Source organism: Strigops habroptila, chromosome Z (assembly GCF_004027225.2).
Source record: "Strigops habroptila isolate Jane chromosome Z, bStrHab1.2.pri, whole genome shotgun sequence".
Classification (NCBI taxonomy): Eukaryota; Metazoa; Chordata; class Aves; order Psittaciformes; family Psittacidae; genus Strigops; species Strigops habroptila.
In genome coordinates, this window is record NC_044302.2 from 68,569,667 (window position 1) to 68,584,723 (window position 15,057).

The window sequence follows — 15,057 nt, forward strand, 5'->3', positions numbered from 1 at the left end:
GTTCCATTTCTTATCAACCTGGTCTCTCAGAAAGCAGCCACAGCTTACTACCATAGGCATGAAGGAGCAGTATTAGACTGGCCTAGCAGAACCAGAGCTGGCTATGCTGCTTTTGGCTCTAAGCAGCAATCAGTAAAAACCATGCAAGAAAACCCAGGAACTAGAACTGGCTTGACCTAGACAAGAAGAGAGCTCTGTTTTCTGCCTCTAGGTGACAGAGTGGCTTGTGGAGTGACTTGCTGCTACTACTTTGTTTCAGCCTTCTTTCCTACCTTTTTGCAAAAAAGATTTTGTGCTTTTCTATCTGAAGCCCTCTAAGGCAGGGCTTTTTTCTTTCTGTGTGTTATAGGATAGAATGGTACATACCATGAACAGATCCTGATCTTGAACAGGTTATTTGAGTGCCATTGCACTGCAAATGTAACACTTGCAGCTTAACATCTATGCATATATGTCAATACTAAGGTTTTTATACATTCCTTGTTAATATCTGCACTGCATCAATAACTCAGACCAGTTTAGTTTAGATAGAAGTGTTTGGGCAGCCCAATCATTCCAGTACTATTATTTACTTAATTTTTATCTGTGCATTGACTGAGACATTCTTAAATGAGCTGCAAAAACATATGTTGCTTCAAACAGTTAAATCTCGTGTTTGAAAGGCACTGACAAACGTCAGGCTCTTCTGTATCTATATATAATATAGATACATATATATAATATATGTTTATATATAATATATATAATACAATATAACACATAGGTCTGAGTATCAGCCCAATCTTGTAACTCTCTCAGCAACTAAAAGAAAGATGAAAAAAAGAAGTAAAACTCAAAATGTAATGTCCTTGTTCTTCCTGAATAATTTTGCAAAATTACTACCAATATGCACCGGATACAAGAAATTTTAGTTCCAAAGGTCAACTACTTCAGTTTAACTTGTTGTCCAATAAAGATAAGATGTGGGGATTTAAATGGCACTTCTAGACTACTTAATTATCTACGAAGTTAATTATCTTAATTATCTACCAAGTTTATTAATTATCTATAAAATCAACCCTCTTGCCTCACTGTTGCTGCACCTTAATGTTGTACATGCTTGTGTAAATACGATGCAAGGACTTTTTGCATGCACATCTCACAGCCGATCTTGTTGCAGGCTCCAGTATTTTCCATGATTTCACTCCTGATAGCTGTGAGAGAATCTGCCTTCCCAGGGCACACTTGAGCCTTCAGGAAGGCGCCAGGCCAGTAAACTGCTTTCAGCTGAAATGATGGAGTAATGAAGCTTGCGCTTGATGGCTGCATTTCACTTAATAAGATCATCCCACTGAGGCCAAGGAGCAAATACACTGTAATACTGATGTGGGAACCCCATTCCTGCTGGAGCTCCCTGCACTGCTGTCCCAGGATGGACCTCAGGATTGCAGCAGATTTTAACTCAAGTGAATTATGCAGTATGGAAAAGCTTTAGATCTCCTCCAACTTCTTGCTAATGTTCTAAGTGCCCCACAAGCAGGTTGCTAAGAAATTAGTTTACTTCAATTATCATGCAATAAACTAATTTGTTGGAAATTAAAGTCAAATAACTCTATACACCTAATACAGACCACCTAAGTTTTCAAGAATAATGAAGAGATTAGCTACAAAGTTTAGAGCCTATTGATAGATTCTTTCTGAAAGAAACAGGAGTTTGTAGAGATTAGAGTATCTAAATAGCAAATTATCTGAAGCAGAATTTCCCTTTAGTATTTTCAGATGAGGATCAATGTTTGCAATGTTTTACTGAAAATATCTTTCCCTCCTCCCAACCTTTTCCTTTGTATGCTCTCTCAGATTTCTCTTTTTCCTTACATATTGCATGGTAATTTTGCAAAAGACACCTCCAGTTTGGGGTCTGGCAGCCTTTAAGTACTTCTGTTGAGTCACTGACGTCTAGAACCATCAAATATGTCAGTTTTAACAAGTTTTGCTTAAATCCCTAGTTTGTTTACCAACTTTATAGGATGCCTGTAGTGGCTTTGGCACCTGAATGAGATGTAGCAGTGTTAACTAATCTTTGAGAATGTGGGGCACAGCATTTATTCACCTCAGGACCTTTTATTCTGGGCTAGTGATATGTCTGCGCTCCAGCAGCTGCAAACCTGCTGTGAAAGAAGAGAAGCAAGGGCCACATTCCTCTGGGTGTGTGAGCACCAGTCTGCCAGTTTGCAGTGGTGCTGCTGCAGGCCTTGGGTCAGAGGTGAATTAGAGTCAACTTTTGAAAACAGTCTGATTTGACATCTCCAGATTCAGCTTCATGTTTTAACAAAGTTTAGTCAGCTTGCCTTTTCCTGTTGTGATGAAATAACATTCCCAGTTTTGACAGTCTCTGGCTTTGTGGAATGGAAAGTCAAAATAAACAATGAAGACCACACTGAACATTCCAATACACAACCTCAAATGTTTCCTTAATTCCTAGGCCTAAACTAGACAGCTTACCCAAACATTTCCTCCTGTTGAATCCTTCTATCCCTCACGCCATCCTGGGTTACGAGATTTTAGATAGGAACTTCTAATACACATAATCCAGATTGAAATCAGAATTTCATTAGCACAAACTCCCCTATCATAATTGTAATCTACAGTAAATGAATGCAATTAGCCACACCAGGTCTCCCCTGAGCCCTCCCCTCCTCTGCACACAGACAGCATCCATAAATTGACACCAGGCTCTCATATAAAGCTAGCACACTCTAATAGCAGCAGGTCTACAGGGTTGCACTTTACAAGGTCATGTCACTGCTTCTCTTTCAGCTGTTGGTGCTCTCATGTCTTGGAGCCACAGAGCCAGACAGAGAATCACCACAAAAGAAAAGCAGAAGGACATTCCAGCACCTCCTCTATCTGGACAAAAAACTGCTTCAAAGTCAGAATTCTCATGAGCTGGCAGGAGCAAACCCAGTAGGTGTTGAGGAAACCTTGGGCGAACCAAGCTTTTTTGTAGCAATTCCACAGACGTCATCTAAAAATGAGAAGCAAGAGGAGAAAAAAAAGTCCAGATTCGTCCTTCCTAATACAAAACTCCATGTAGAACAAGGCCTGAGAACCTGGGCAGCACCCAGAGAGATCTCTTCTCTGGAAAACTTCTCTCCATCTCCTTTTTCCAGCAAGAGGGAGGTTGAACCTTCCTATAGAAGAGATGCCAAGAAATTTTGGGACCACTTCATGTTAAAGAAAAATTCAGCATCTGAAGAGGTTGTCCTGCCAATCAAGACCAATGAAATGCACCAAGAAAACTGCAGAACCCTGCCTTTTTCCCAGGTAAGATTAGGTGTTCAAGATCAAGAAACTTGTCCTTTCTCCTGTCCCTTGTAATCAGAAACTAAAGATTCATGGGTTGCTTCATTTGCTAAGTCATGGGGCTGCTTTAGAACATTCACACATGACAAGTGGCTGAAAAACACTACTTAAAAAGTCTGGAAAAGCTTTAGTCTGATGAGGCAAATTGCTAAATTGCAGAACTGGAAAGCCACACATTAAATTTTCAGTGTTATTTATTCTTATGCAAAGATGTTCTGACCTAGTCTGAGCAAGCAGGGCAGTGGTTAGTAATTATCTATACAATGAATATACATCTAAACAGTTTTTATACATTAATTACCTATATAAATATATATTCACATACACATATGCAAATATACAGAGTCCCAGGGCAAGTATTTACAGGAGAAGCTGTTTGCTTAGACCTAAGCAAGGATTTCTTTCTACTGTATTAATTGGAAGACTGATGCATACATCTAGTTCTGTGCTAAGAATGCTAGTGAACTGGTAATTGTCCCATGCACAGATGAAGCCATTCTGTCATATTGTAACATAAAGACAAGCAAGTAGTATAAATATAAGAGCTGTATTCCTTGTAAGGCAATGTCTATTCTCAGTGTTTCTGTACTCACAGTTCATCAAGGACTAGGTTTTTCACATCCCTCACTAAATTTATTTCACCGGCGGACAAAATATAAATGTAAATTAGTAAATACACACGTGGCCTGGAAACCTGTACTATTTTACTTGTGTCATGTAATATGCCAAGATTTCTCCAGGATGGCTGCAGTTACGCCAATATAAAAGGGTTCACTTTAGTCTAGCTTTTTAAGGATTGAGAATTGACATAGGCCCTCCTGATACAAGGAACTGTTATTCTTGCAAACCAAGAGATTACAGAACTTCCATTGCACTTTCAAGATGTTCATTAACAACCCCCCCCCCCCCCAATACTGCTAAAGAACATTATGCCTCTTCCACATGGAGACAAATCTTCACGATTACAGCTGAGTCTAGCTTGTGGTTCATACACAAGAATGTTGAGCCAAAATTATATTTTTAGTCCTGCTAAGTGGGTAAGACTGCTTAACCATGTCAGAAATGTAGAACTCAAAGAACAGTTAAAAGGTAAGTATGAAAAACCCACCTATTGAATTTCCTCCATAAGCTCACAAAGGCTCTGACTGAAGCTGACTCTGACTTTGTTGTTCAATCTAAGAACTGCTCATAGGAGGGCTATCATTTCATTCTAAAAGCTCTTATATTTTGCTGCTTGCTCAACAGAAAAAAATTAACAAGTTTAAAGTAAGTGTTCTGAGAAGGAAAAAAAAGTAGTATTTAGAGGGTGTGGGGAGAGGATATGAGGGGAGAGCGTTGCCTTCATGCCTACTAGCAAAGTCCATGTACCAGAAACTTAAAACTGCTTTCTGTTTCAGGGTGTTACTCATGAGAGCTGTGAGAAGGTGATGGTGCAGAATAATCTGTGCTTTGGAAAATGTAGTTCCTTCCATGTTCCTGGTTCAGAAGATCATCTTTATATGTTTTGTTCTCATTGCTTGCCCAGCAAGTTCTCCATGAAGCGCCTGGATCTCAACTGCACTGGTTCTGTTCCAGTGGTCAAAGAAGTCATGATTGTGGAAGAGTGTAAATGTGAGACTCAGAAGATTAAAGGCCCTGCATTTGGATCTCTGCCGTCAGACTTGCATGCAAATGTACATCAGCACAATTAACCTGTGCAAAGTACTTAACAACTTGATTGTAAGAATTTGCCGATGGACAAAAAAAACCCAAACCCAACAACAAAACTAAAGCTCTCATCACACTGATACATAAAAATATTAAACTGCCTGAACTGCCTCTCTGCTTCAACAATAACTTTACCTAACATGTAACAGATGTTCCCTTGCAGCTGTTAAAGAAATGGAGATGAGATTACTGGGTTTATGTGTACAGTTCTTACTTCAACAAGGGAAACCTTTAAAAAATTTTCCTATCACTGTTTCTAGGATGCCAGCAAACAACAGCTGAAGAATGAGCAAGATTTATCTGTGCAAAAACCTGATGTATTAGCTGGTTTACATTCTCCTTGCTTGCAGGGACTGCCAATATAGCTGTATTGGCAACACAGATAAGGCTTTAGTTTCTTCCTTGCAAAAACAGGTCTACTTTCAATCAAGATAGTGCCTGAAGAATGTAAAATATAAATGGGCATAAGCCTGATAGAAGGCTGTGACTAGTTAAGGTCATTCTGACTGCTCCCAGCTGGGGTCCAGTTCCCGGTGAAAACTAATATACTCCACAAATTACACACCAGGATAGTGGTTGCAAACGATATTTTGCCATAGAAATCACTTACTCTCCTTCTACGTGCCTGCATTTGCTCTGCATGGCTTTTTTTAGCTGAACTTCTGACTTCCCTGCTCTATCCAGCTGCTTCTCCCTGAATTTTTCACACAGACCTGGCACACCAGGCAGTGATCAGCTTCCAGCAACTAGACTTCAGCCTATCTCTAACCCAGCTCCTTCAGTCCTCTGGAAATCTGCTCCACTGCTGTTGCCAGACTCTCAGACCTGGGCCCTGGTTGTTGAACTATCCACAGCTCTTTTCTGGGACATTGGAAATCAGTATTGACACCGCTGATCAAGTCAAGGTTTGGGTAAATGATTCCTTGTATATGAACTGCTCTGTGTTCACAAGTGTATTGATATCCTGTCAAAACATATGTTCAGCATGGTTTTGGAGTGCAAGGCCCATGTTTAATATTTACTGAAAATTGCACCTGAATTATATTCCATTGCTGGATCTGAACTGCTGTAATAGCTGTTTGCTTCTGCAGGTCAGTTGCAGTCAGTGAACTGAAGATTAGTATATAATTATCCTACATTATACATAAACCTGGTTTTAAATAATAAAAATTGTATACTAAAACTGAACGAAGCCTTCTCTTGATCCTTTTACACTAAGGACTGATGTGCAAATTGCGTATGCCTGTTCGTACGTTTTAGCATCATATGTGATGTAATTCCATGTAACAAGCAGGCAAGGCCTTATCACCCCTGTACTGAATGCAATAAAGGACATACTTATTTTAACTTCATATTTATTCTAGCTTTATAATGCTGATCGATATCCTCGGAATGCTAGTGCAGTGAATTAGCACCCAGATTCAGAAATCCACCTTCACAGGTTAGGCTGCATTGAGCATGAATAGTCTCATGTTATGATGAAAGACAGAAAAGCTTTTCTAACAGGCAAAGTAGCACCAGCTAGCAACTGTATAGTTTCAGAGAAGAAAGTAATTCTTCACAACTCACGCTTCTTTCAGTAGATTCCTCCTCACTGGGCATGTCCAATTGTACATTCAGCCTTAACAACTACTGCTTTGTTAAAGCACGCTGTATAGAAGTGGAAAGAGTGAGCTTCCTGCCTTACCATGAGGTCCAAATCTCAGCATCTTATAAAAACTTTGTGAATCATTGTGATTATAGGTGTTCGTTTTTAATCATGCCTAAGGAAGAAAAGCACACAGAGCATCAAAGTTCCCAACTTTTTTCTCTTTTATTCCCAACTTCATTTTTTTTAATCTGAAAAAGCTAAATCTTCTGAGGCTTCTAACCACTGATGTTTTAAAGCTGTGTGAATATATAAGAACATTTGCCTGCATTTTCTTTTTTTCTGAAATGCAAATATGCTTTAGGTTTGATACTTACAGGGAACCACTTGAAGGTAGGACCTACATACACTCCCTGTAAGACCACAAGTCAATTAAAAAGAAAAGTCTGCCAGTCTTGTAATTTTGACATGACTGCTGAACTGTGACTTTTGCACATAAGGATGGCACAACTGAAGCTATACTGTGGACTAGAAAGTATTCAACCTAAATTTTAAAGTGCCTTCTGTGTGCTGAAGTATTATTGCAGTTAAAGAAACATATTCATGTAAGGAGTTTGCAGGACCAGATTCTTAGTGTGAATTTGCACAGCTTAAAAGTAGGTGAGAAGAGGTAGTGACAGCTGTAGTAATTGCTAATTAGATTAGTGCTGTAGGTTTTTTTGATGAATGTTTAATTAACCCAGCAATGACTGGTTGCATGTAATTAGCACAGTATTCTGCAAAATCAAGAATGTGTTAATTGGATCAGATTTCTCAGGTTTTAAAAAATTCCCTATTAGGAATATGTTGTGCCCAGGGGCTAACAGGATTTTGCCCTCTGCACAACTATGATGGCCTCTACTAGTATAATGATGTCGGTCAGAAAGGTGAGGGGTGTGATCTGCATCACTATATGGATGCTTCCAGTAGTAATTCCATTAAACCAGCAAATCCGCATGACTTTAGTTGTGTCCACACAGAGGCTGCATGCTTACAGTGGAAGTGCTGTTAATGTGATCTCTTCCATTTTAGAGCACTCCTTGTGCAAACCTACCTTCTAGAGCAAGACTAAGCCATGGTTGCAGCGGTCTCTGAAAATTCAGCTCAATTCCAGTTGAGTTTGTACACTTCTGCTATTTTATTTGACTTACTGCCTCCTTTCCAAATGGGTGGGCTTTATCTTCAAAATAATTGAAGTGCTGTTTATGACAACTGCTTAAGCAAAATAAATCTTAATTTATTCTCTTAAATAAGGTTTTTACGCAGCTGGCTTTAATGCCTAATGTATTACATCAAACACTAAAGTTACACAGAACTCTTACTGAATTCTGTACAAATATATATTCCAGGGAAAAGACTGTGAGGTTGCAGTCAGTACTTCATGCTGTGCTTGGTAGTTTGTTCACCATTTATGAAATATTCACAGTTAACCCCATGGCTGTCAGCTAACAAGCTTTAACATGTTTTACTGACAGGTGGTGAAATCTCTTGCGGTACTTCCTCCTGAATGTACTAGCTCCTTGCTGAAATAGCAAGACGACGAGATTCCCTACTCAGAGAGAAGCTCCCTGCCAGCCTGTACAGCTGCATAATCACATCATGTCTGGGAGCACATGCTGTGCAGGATGGTGCACGTGGAGAGGTGTGGGGTTGAGGCTACCTCAGGTCCTCCACCAGGCAGCTTGCCAGTGGAAACATGAAACATTTATAGTGAATTATAAATATTTTGCATTTGCTGTTTTGCTAAAGCAAACTCCTTGAATATCTGGTGTGCAGTCACCGACTTCAGCTCCCCTGAAATTTCTCCCTTACAGCTGCACACACTCCCTCTGCTCAGATGAGAAAGAATGGGGATAAGAAGACTCTGTAGTTGGCCTGCTGCAAGAATATTGATAAAAATGTTAATTGTCCACACTGAGAACAAAATTCTCATGTTTACAGTTCCTCATGCTCCATGGCACCAATAAAATGCACTTCAACTTGAAAAACTAAAAATGAACCAAAAGCTAAAATTAATACTAATAAGAAGAAAAGTCAAACGCAGCTTTATGTTTCTCTAAGGCCTTTTCTGAGGCATTTTACTTTTGCTGGTTTAGGATATTGCTATTACCAGCCATGTAGTTCTGCTGGTGGCTGCAGCCCGTAGTCAGGGTGTTCAGACAGAACAGGTATGTATCTAAGCTGCCTTTCTGAAAAGGGCAGTATCTCAGCTTAACTCTCTGCTGATGCTCGTTTAAACTCCCCTCATACAGCAACAGATATGGAAGCATTCAAACAGTCTGCTGCCTGCATTTTGGTCAGCAACTCCTGGAAGGGAGAGGTGTTAGAAGAGCTAATAGTAGGACATCTACAGCTGGGCATTGTCTGAACAGAGCTCCTTACACCTATTGAGGCAGACAGTTCAGAAAACATATCTTGCTTTTAATTTTTCTGGCAATTAGATCAGAGGGAAAATGGAGCCCGAGAGACATTTTCTTTTCCTTTCACATCTATTGCCTCATCCTCAGTATGTGACCTTATGACTGACAAAACAGGGCCAGGACAGCTTTTTTTTCAGCACAGAATGTCATTAACACAGACCTCTGTCTTTATGACATGGATCTTCATGACATGAAGGATTTTGCTCCCATTCTAGAGTTAACACGTCTCCTATGGCCATCAGCAAGGCTTACAAGGAAGTAAGCAATGCAATGGTGATGAAGAAAAGATGTGGCAGTAGCAAACTGCACAATTTAGAAGGACCCAGGAAGATGAGTACTGTTGAGAAGGCTGATTTCTCAACCCAGGAGACATCTGTGCTCAGACAGCATCCCTTCTGTACAAGGGGCACAACTGGGCTCCAAATGAATCCTAGAAAACAGTCTCATAAAACCAGGGGCTTGAAAGCAGTTAAGAATCATGGGAGTCACAGTGCCTACCTCTCTTTTGCATGTGCTCTCCATAACCGAGCATCAGCTGCTACTGCACATGGCTTCATTTTAGCATGCTGATTTAATATTTACAGAGTGCCAATAAAATTTATATGATGACAGCTGGTGGCTCCTGTGGTAATTTATAAACAGCAACAACAACACAGCACAGGCATCAGAAATTCCAAGAGGAATTCTATGCCATTGTGCAATATTCAGCACTGAAGAATGTGGGTATTTTTCTAATTTTGCAGACTTTTAATAATCTTTGTGTAATGCATCCATACTGGACTTTAAGTAAAATCCATATTATGCAAAGTTATTAGTTGTTTTCATTCAAAATGGAGCCCACCACAAAGACTCATTATCTATATATCTGGAATTGATACTTTGTCAAAAGTAACCTCTGTGGTGCGAACCTTTGCAAGTTCAATTGGGAAGCCCAGCAGATGATTGCCTGCTTTTCTTTGTGTGCTCTGCTTCCCCAAAAGAAATATTAACAAATGTGAACTGCTGTGCAGATGACTGAGCCAGAACAGACTACTGCCCTTATTCTGCAACCTGTGTTTACTCTGCACATCCATGGTTAGAGAAGAGTAAAACACAATCTGTCTGACAACAGATCTAATGTCTGGCCATTACCAGCATACCACTACAGAAACCCAAACACCTGGTACGTCATTAGAAGATGACATTATTGCCTTACTCTTTTTCATTCTACCAGAAAACCTTCTTTGACCATACTATCCCTGTTTATCTTTCCACTTTATTCTCAAGTCCTTGGTTTCTTTTCCACTCCTTGTCTGTTTGTTTGCTTTCATTTACATTTATTCTTCAAATCAGTGACAAGCTTTCACTGTTTATTGTGTCTTTTACATATAGCCATAAATTCAGATGTGAAATTTGTCATGGAATAGAAGCAGTGGTTGTTTCTTATTACACAAACAACCTTTCCAGGATTCTTTTCCCTGTATTTTTTAATAGTCCAATTAATATGTCTACTATTTTCGGTGGTACCTGTTCCTAGGGACACATGTAGGTTGTTCTCGAGGAAGTGCTATCTTCTGGTTTGTCTTGAACATGCTTCATTCCCCTTCTAGACAACCTCCAGTTCCTGCTAAGGATATGTATTTTCAGATCAGACCAACTTTAGCTTCAAATGTTAACAATTGCCCTGTATAACAGAAGACTGTGGACACTGAAAAATAAATCAGGACAAGGTCCATAAAAGCTTGAAATCCACCTAAACACTAACCTGGCTTTTTGGGTACTGTCTTTTCAGAATAATCATGTTATGGTTTAAATTTTAGGAAGAACATTATCAGTAATAAGGAAGAGTTTTCTGTGGTGGTCATATTACTCTTCCTTCATTTCATCCAACATAGCGTAGGAAAAACGCTCTCGGGCAAGAGCCCATAATTTACAATGGGAACTATGGCACTCAGGCAGATGGAGTTACCTTTAGGTAGCCAAAAGATTATGTTTGTGCATCAGCAATGGGTGCTCAAGGCATGATTCCCAGCTGGGAACACTGAAAATGCTGCCCGCTACAAGCTGTCTGTGGCTTTTAGCCACTGCTAATCCCTTGTGGGTCAGAATTACCTTTTAAAAACAAAGACCGGCTTCCATGGCCAGGTAAGGGCCCTCTGTAAGCACAGGGCACAGCACAGCAGGGGACGCAAGTGTCATGAAAATTTCACGACTGGCCTGTGATGACCAAGGAGAGATGCTAAAAGTACAGAATTACAAGAGTAATTCTTTATCCATGCGCATGAGGTGTCCCATTCAAATCTGGGATTTGAATGGGACACACGCCACATGCACTTTTTTACACACAGTTCTCATACCTTTCAAGCACCCACGTACAACATGATTTCTTGCTACTTCACACACACATACTTTTATTTTGGAAAACAACTATAATTCTACGATGCCATCATCCACCTGCTTCTTTCTTGACCTAGGTGTCCCTAGATCCTAGGGAACTAGTCCCAACCTGGAGCTGGTCTTGCTACAGTTACTTATCTGCCATGCTGCATAATGGGAGGATTTCACAGAAGTGCTGGACGGGCTGAAATCCTAAGGTTATGTGGGTAGCCTAAGGGTATCCCTTCTTCTTCATGGATGGCTTTAAGACTCTGAGAAAAAAAGCATCCTTAAGGTGGGGACTGTCTTTCTCCTTCTTGCAGTGAGCTGGGGCCGTTCAGTTATGCTGACTTAACTATGATTATGGTTATATATATAAATAAATGGCTAAATGTATGGTTTTATATATATAAAAATAAATATGCCTTAATGAAAGTAATGATTTCGTACTATTAATAAAGTTAATGCAATTTCATACCACAGACTACGTGGTACACTAACTGGGGAACGAGCTTCTCGGAACAGGAGCCTGCAGACCGAGGCAGAGACCCTACCCGCAGCACTCGGGTTCTGCCAGGGATTGCGAGCGGACACTGCAGACGTAAAGACGACAGCGGTCACCTTGACAAGTGCCTGCGCTCGTAGACGGCCCTGCACCGGAGAAACACGGCCGCAGACCCAGTGGCGCACCGGGTATCCCGCAGCCTCCCCCCGGGCACGGACCACCACGCGCAGGGACGCCCCCAGCCGCCCAAACGGCCCCTGCCCAAGCGCGGCCCCACACGGGACTGGGCGGCCCCGCACCTCCTCAGGCTCCGCCCCCTCACGAGACCCCGCGGTGCCGGTGCGCGCATGCGCGGCTAGCCCGGCGGAAGCGGACGGGTGTCAGTGCGGCCGGAAGGGGTGGTTGGGCGCGCGCGTTGCCATGGAGAGCGGGGGAGCGGGGGCCGCGTGACGGCGGCCCCTCCCTTCTCCCGCCCGGCGTCGCCCAACGGTTGGTTCCGCCTCGTGCCGCGGGGGAGGGGCGAGGGGCGAGGGGCTGCCGTCCGGGGAGTGGGGGGGGGAACGCCGCCGCCGCGGCGCGGGGAAGGGGGTCGCCCGCCCCGCGGTGTGCCAGTGCCGGGCGCTGCGCTGGCGGGGCGGCTCGGCGCGGGGGGGCCGCTGCGCCCAGGGCGCGGCGCTGCGGAGCCGGGCTGCGGAGCCGGGCTGCGGAGCGGGGCTGCAGCAGGCGGACCCACTTGTGTTAGCGCCGCCCTGCCAACCTTGAGTGCTGCTTTCTGCATAGACGGCTGGGGAGGGGAGCCCTTAGCAGGCTTCGTGGCTATATCCTTACCTATGAGATAAATAAATACTGCCGTCACTTTCATAAACCCCACAGTGCTGCTTTTTCTGGTAAATGACGAGGAGGGCGGGTGCTGCCTTTGGGGTGGCAGTGGGGGAGGTGAGTGCCCCGGCAGCGCGGCACAAGGAAACACCATGCCCTCTGACCTCTCTGACTGTCCTACTTCCATTTTCCATCTCCAAGAGTTAGTAAAACGCAATCGTACGTCTTCGTGTCCTTCACGCTGAGGATCCAGACAGTGGTGGGCTTAAGTAACGTAGATAATCTGCCTACAAGTGTCTGCTCAGCAGTGAGTGAAGGTAGTGTTCATGGATTTGTGGTCAATGAGGATATAGTGGTACAATAATACACAGCCACATCCCAGTCCAAGCCCATGTGGCATCTCTGTTGAATGCAGTAGATGTTTACAGCTGCGCCTTGCAAGAGCCTCTACAGAAAAGAACTTGGGTGGAAATGTCTTTGCCAACCTTCGTCAGCCTGTCAACAGCCACCTAGCAACTGTATTGCCAAGGGCTCTACCAACAACCCTCTATTGTACAGATACCTGCAATGCTAGGTGCACGGGCTTTAGTCATGGCAAAAAAATGCTGCTGCTTGTATTAGCTGGTTGTTCAGATACTAGTTTGTTAAACGGAAGAGCTGCAGGAGGCACAATGGTAATTGTATTCTGACACCTGATAACATCACGTAAGTGGCTTCTTTAAAATGTAGTTGAGAGTAATTTAGTTGTTTGGTTCAAGGTTTGAGGTTTTGGGGGTTTTTGTTTGTTTGTTTTGTTTCTGGTGAAGTGTATTGTTAGTTTTATATCAGTAGTTTTTGGCAGTAATTCTTAAGATTTCAAGAAAGTCAGATCTAAAACCACAGCTGGATCGTAAACTGGTGGAGGCTGTTGTTTGTTGTGGCCTTGCCTTGGCTGTCACTAATATTACAGCAAGTGTTTGTCTTGCGTTTCTACTCTCTGTTCCCTTTTCTCTCTGAATTGCTCAGAATGCAGCCTTTTCAGAAAGTGGTGTTTTTCTTACCCTAGAAGTCTATTTTATAGAGCATAGTATTGTTCAGTCTGTGTGGAGTCTGAAAATTCTGTTTCACAATTGTCCTGGTTTTGGCTGGGATAGAGTTATTTTTCTTCCTAGCAGCTGGTGCAGTGCTGTGTTTTGGCTGTAGTCTGAGAACAATGCTGGTAACACACTGATGATTTAGTTGAACAATACTAAATATTATTGCGCTGTGTCACTCTGGACTTGTTTAAGCATTTGGGAAAAAAGGTTATGGAAGTCAGGTGTCACAAGTCTCACTTTCCTTACTGAAGCTGAAGTCCAGGGCCGCGGTGAGGCAGACTGGCTAGGGTCTTGTTTTCCAGTTATGTATCAAAGCAGCAACCATAAGAATGCAAGGAACAGGATGTCACCAAAGCTGGTTGTCATCCTTCTTAGGATGAGAAATTGAGTAGTTCTTGTATTGGGTTTGTTTATAAAACAGAATTTTCTAAGACTGTTTTGGAACAGTCTCGGGGCAAAATTGTGTACTTTTATTGAAGTTTGCATTCAAATGAGTCGATTAAAACAAACTTTATTTCATGGTAAGGTTCCGGGTTAGCGCAAAGTTTTCTTGTTTCTCAGAAGTGAGTTTCTGCTGTCTGACTCATTCTGTGGTCTCATTATTCAGTGGATGTCACATCAGAAGTGGCAATGGAGGTGACTGTAGTGAACAAATACTGAGTTTATGACACTATTGATTGATTTGGACAGAAGGGAAAGATTTATGAAAAAAATGCTGTCCACGCATTGCATAGTAAAATAATTTTTTGGAAAGGCAAGAACAGTTCTTGATCATGTTGGAAAGACTGTCATGTTTTGGAAAATCAGAACTTTTCACAGCCACAGCTACTGTTTGCTTTCAAATACTTTCAGATGTTTATTTAGAAAAAAAATGGCTATAAATTAGGGTAAGAGGGAAGAAAGCCACAAAACCTCTAACGCTAGTGTTGTGTATTTTATCCTAAATCATTTTATTGGAAAATCCTTAGGCACTGCATGTATGAATGGTGAGTGTATATGGATATAAATCACTTAATTGTTTCTTTTCAGCTGATTTGTTGTAGACCTGTTCATAGACCTTTTTTTCTCTACATTTTGTAGTTATTCTTATCAGAAATGATGAATCCTAAGGAACAGAATTATTTGAGATTAGTCTTCCTTTCTTTTGATGTTATATTTAAAAGAGTAAATTCAGATTTTTTTAAAACTATGTTTAAAAAGAAAAGA

General features: G+C 41.7%; 2 protein-coding genes across 6 annotated transcripts in view; both read left to right on the forward strand.

Annotated features, from left to right (window-relative positions):
- Window positions 1-2,775: 2,775 nt before the first annotated feature.
- CER1 (cerberus 1, DAN family BMP antagonist) lies at window positions 2,776-5,033 on the forward strand. The gene is made up of 2 exons (XM_030470693.1): window positions 2,776-3,303; window positions 4,740-5,033. Exons 1-2 carry the CDS (start codon window positions 2,776-2,778, stop codon window positions 5,031-5,033), a joined length of 822 nt encoding a protein of 273 aa, XP_030326553.1.
- Window positions 5,034-12,308: 7,275 nt separating this feature from the next.
- Window positions 12,309-15,057, forward strand: part of ZDHHC21 (zinc finger DHHC-type palmitoyltransferase 21) — a 35,297-nt gene continuing 32,548 nt past the window's right edge. For 3 of the 5 annotated variants that reach the window (XM_030512267.1, XM_030512273.1, XM_030512270.1), the window contains exon 1: window positions 12,354-12,445. The gene's annotated coding sequence lies outside the window, so the exon portion shown is untranslated. Of the gene's footprint in view, window positions 12,446-13,006; window positions 13,481-15,057 lie in introns of those variants that run through there. The other 2 variants (XM_030512271.1, XM_030512269.1) reach the window with 2 other exon arrangements.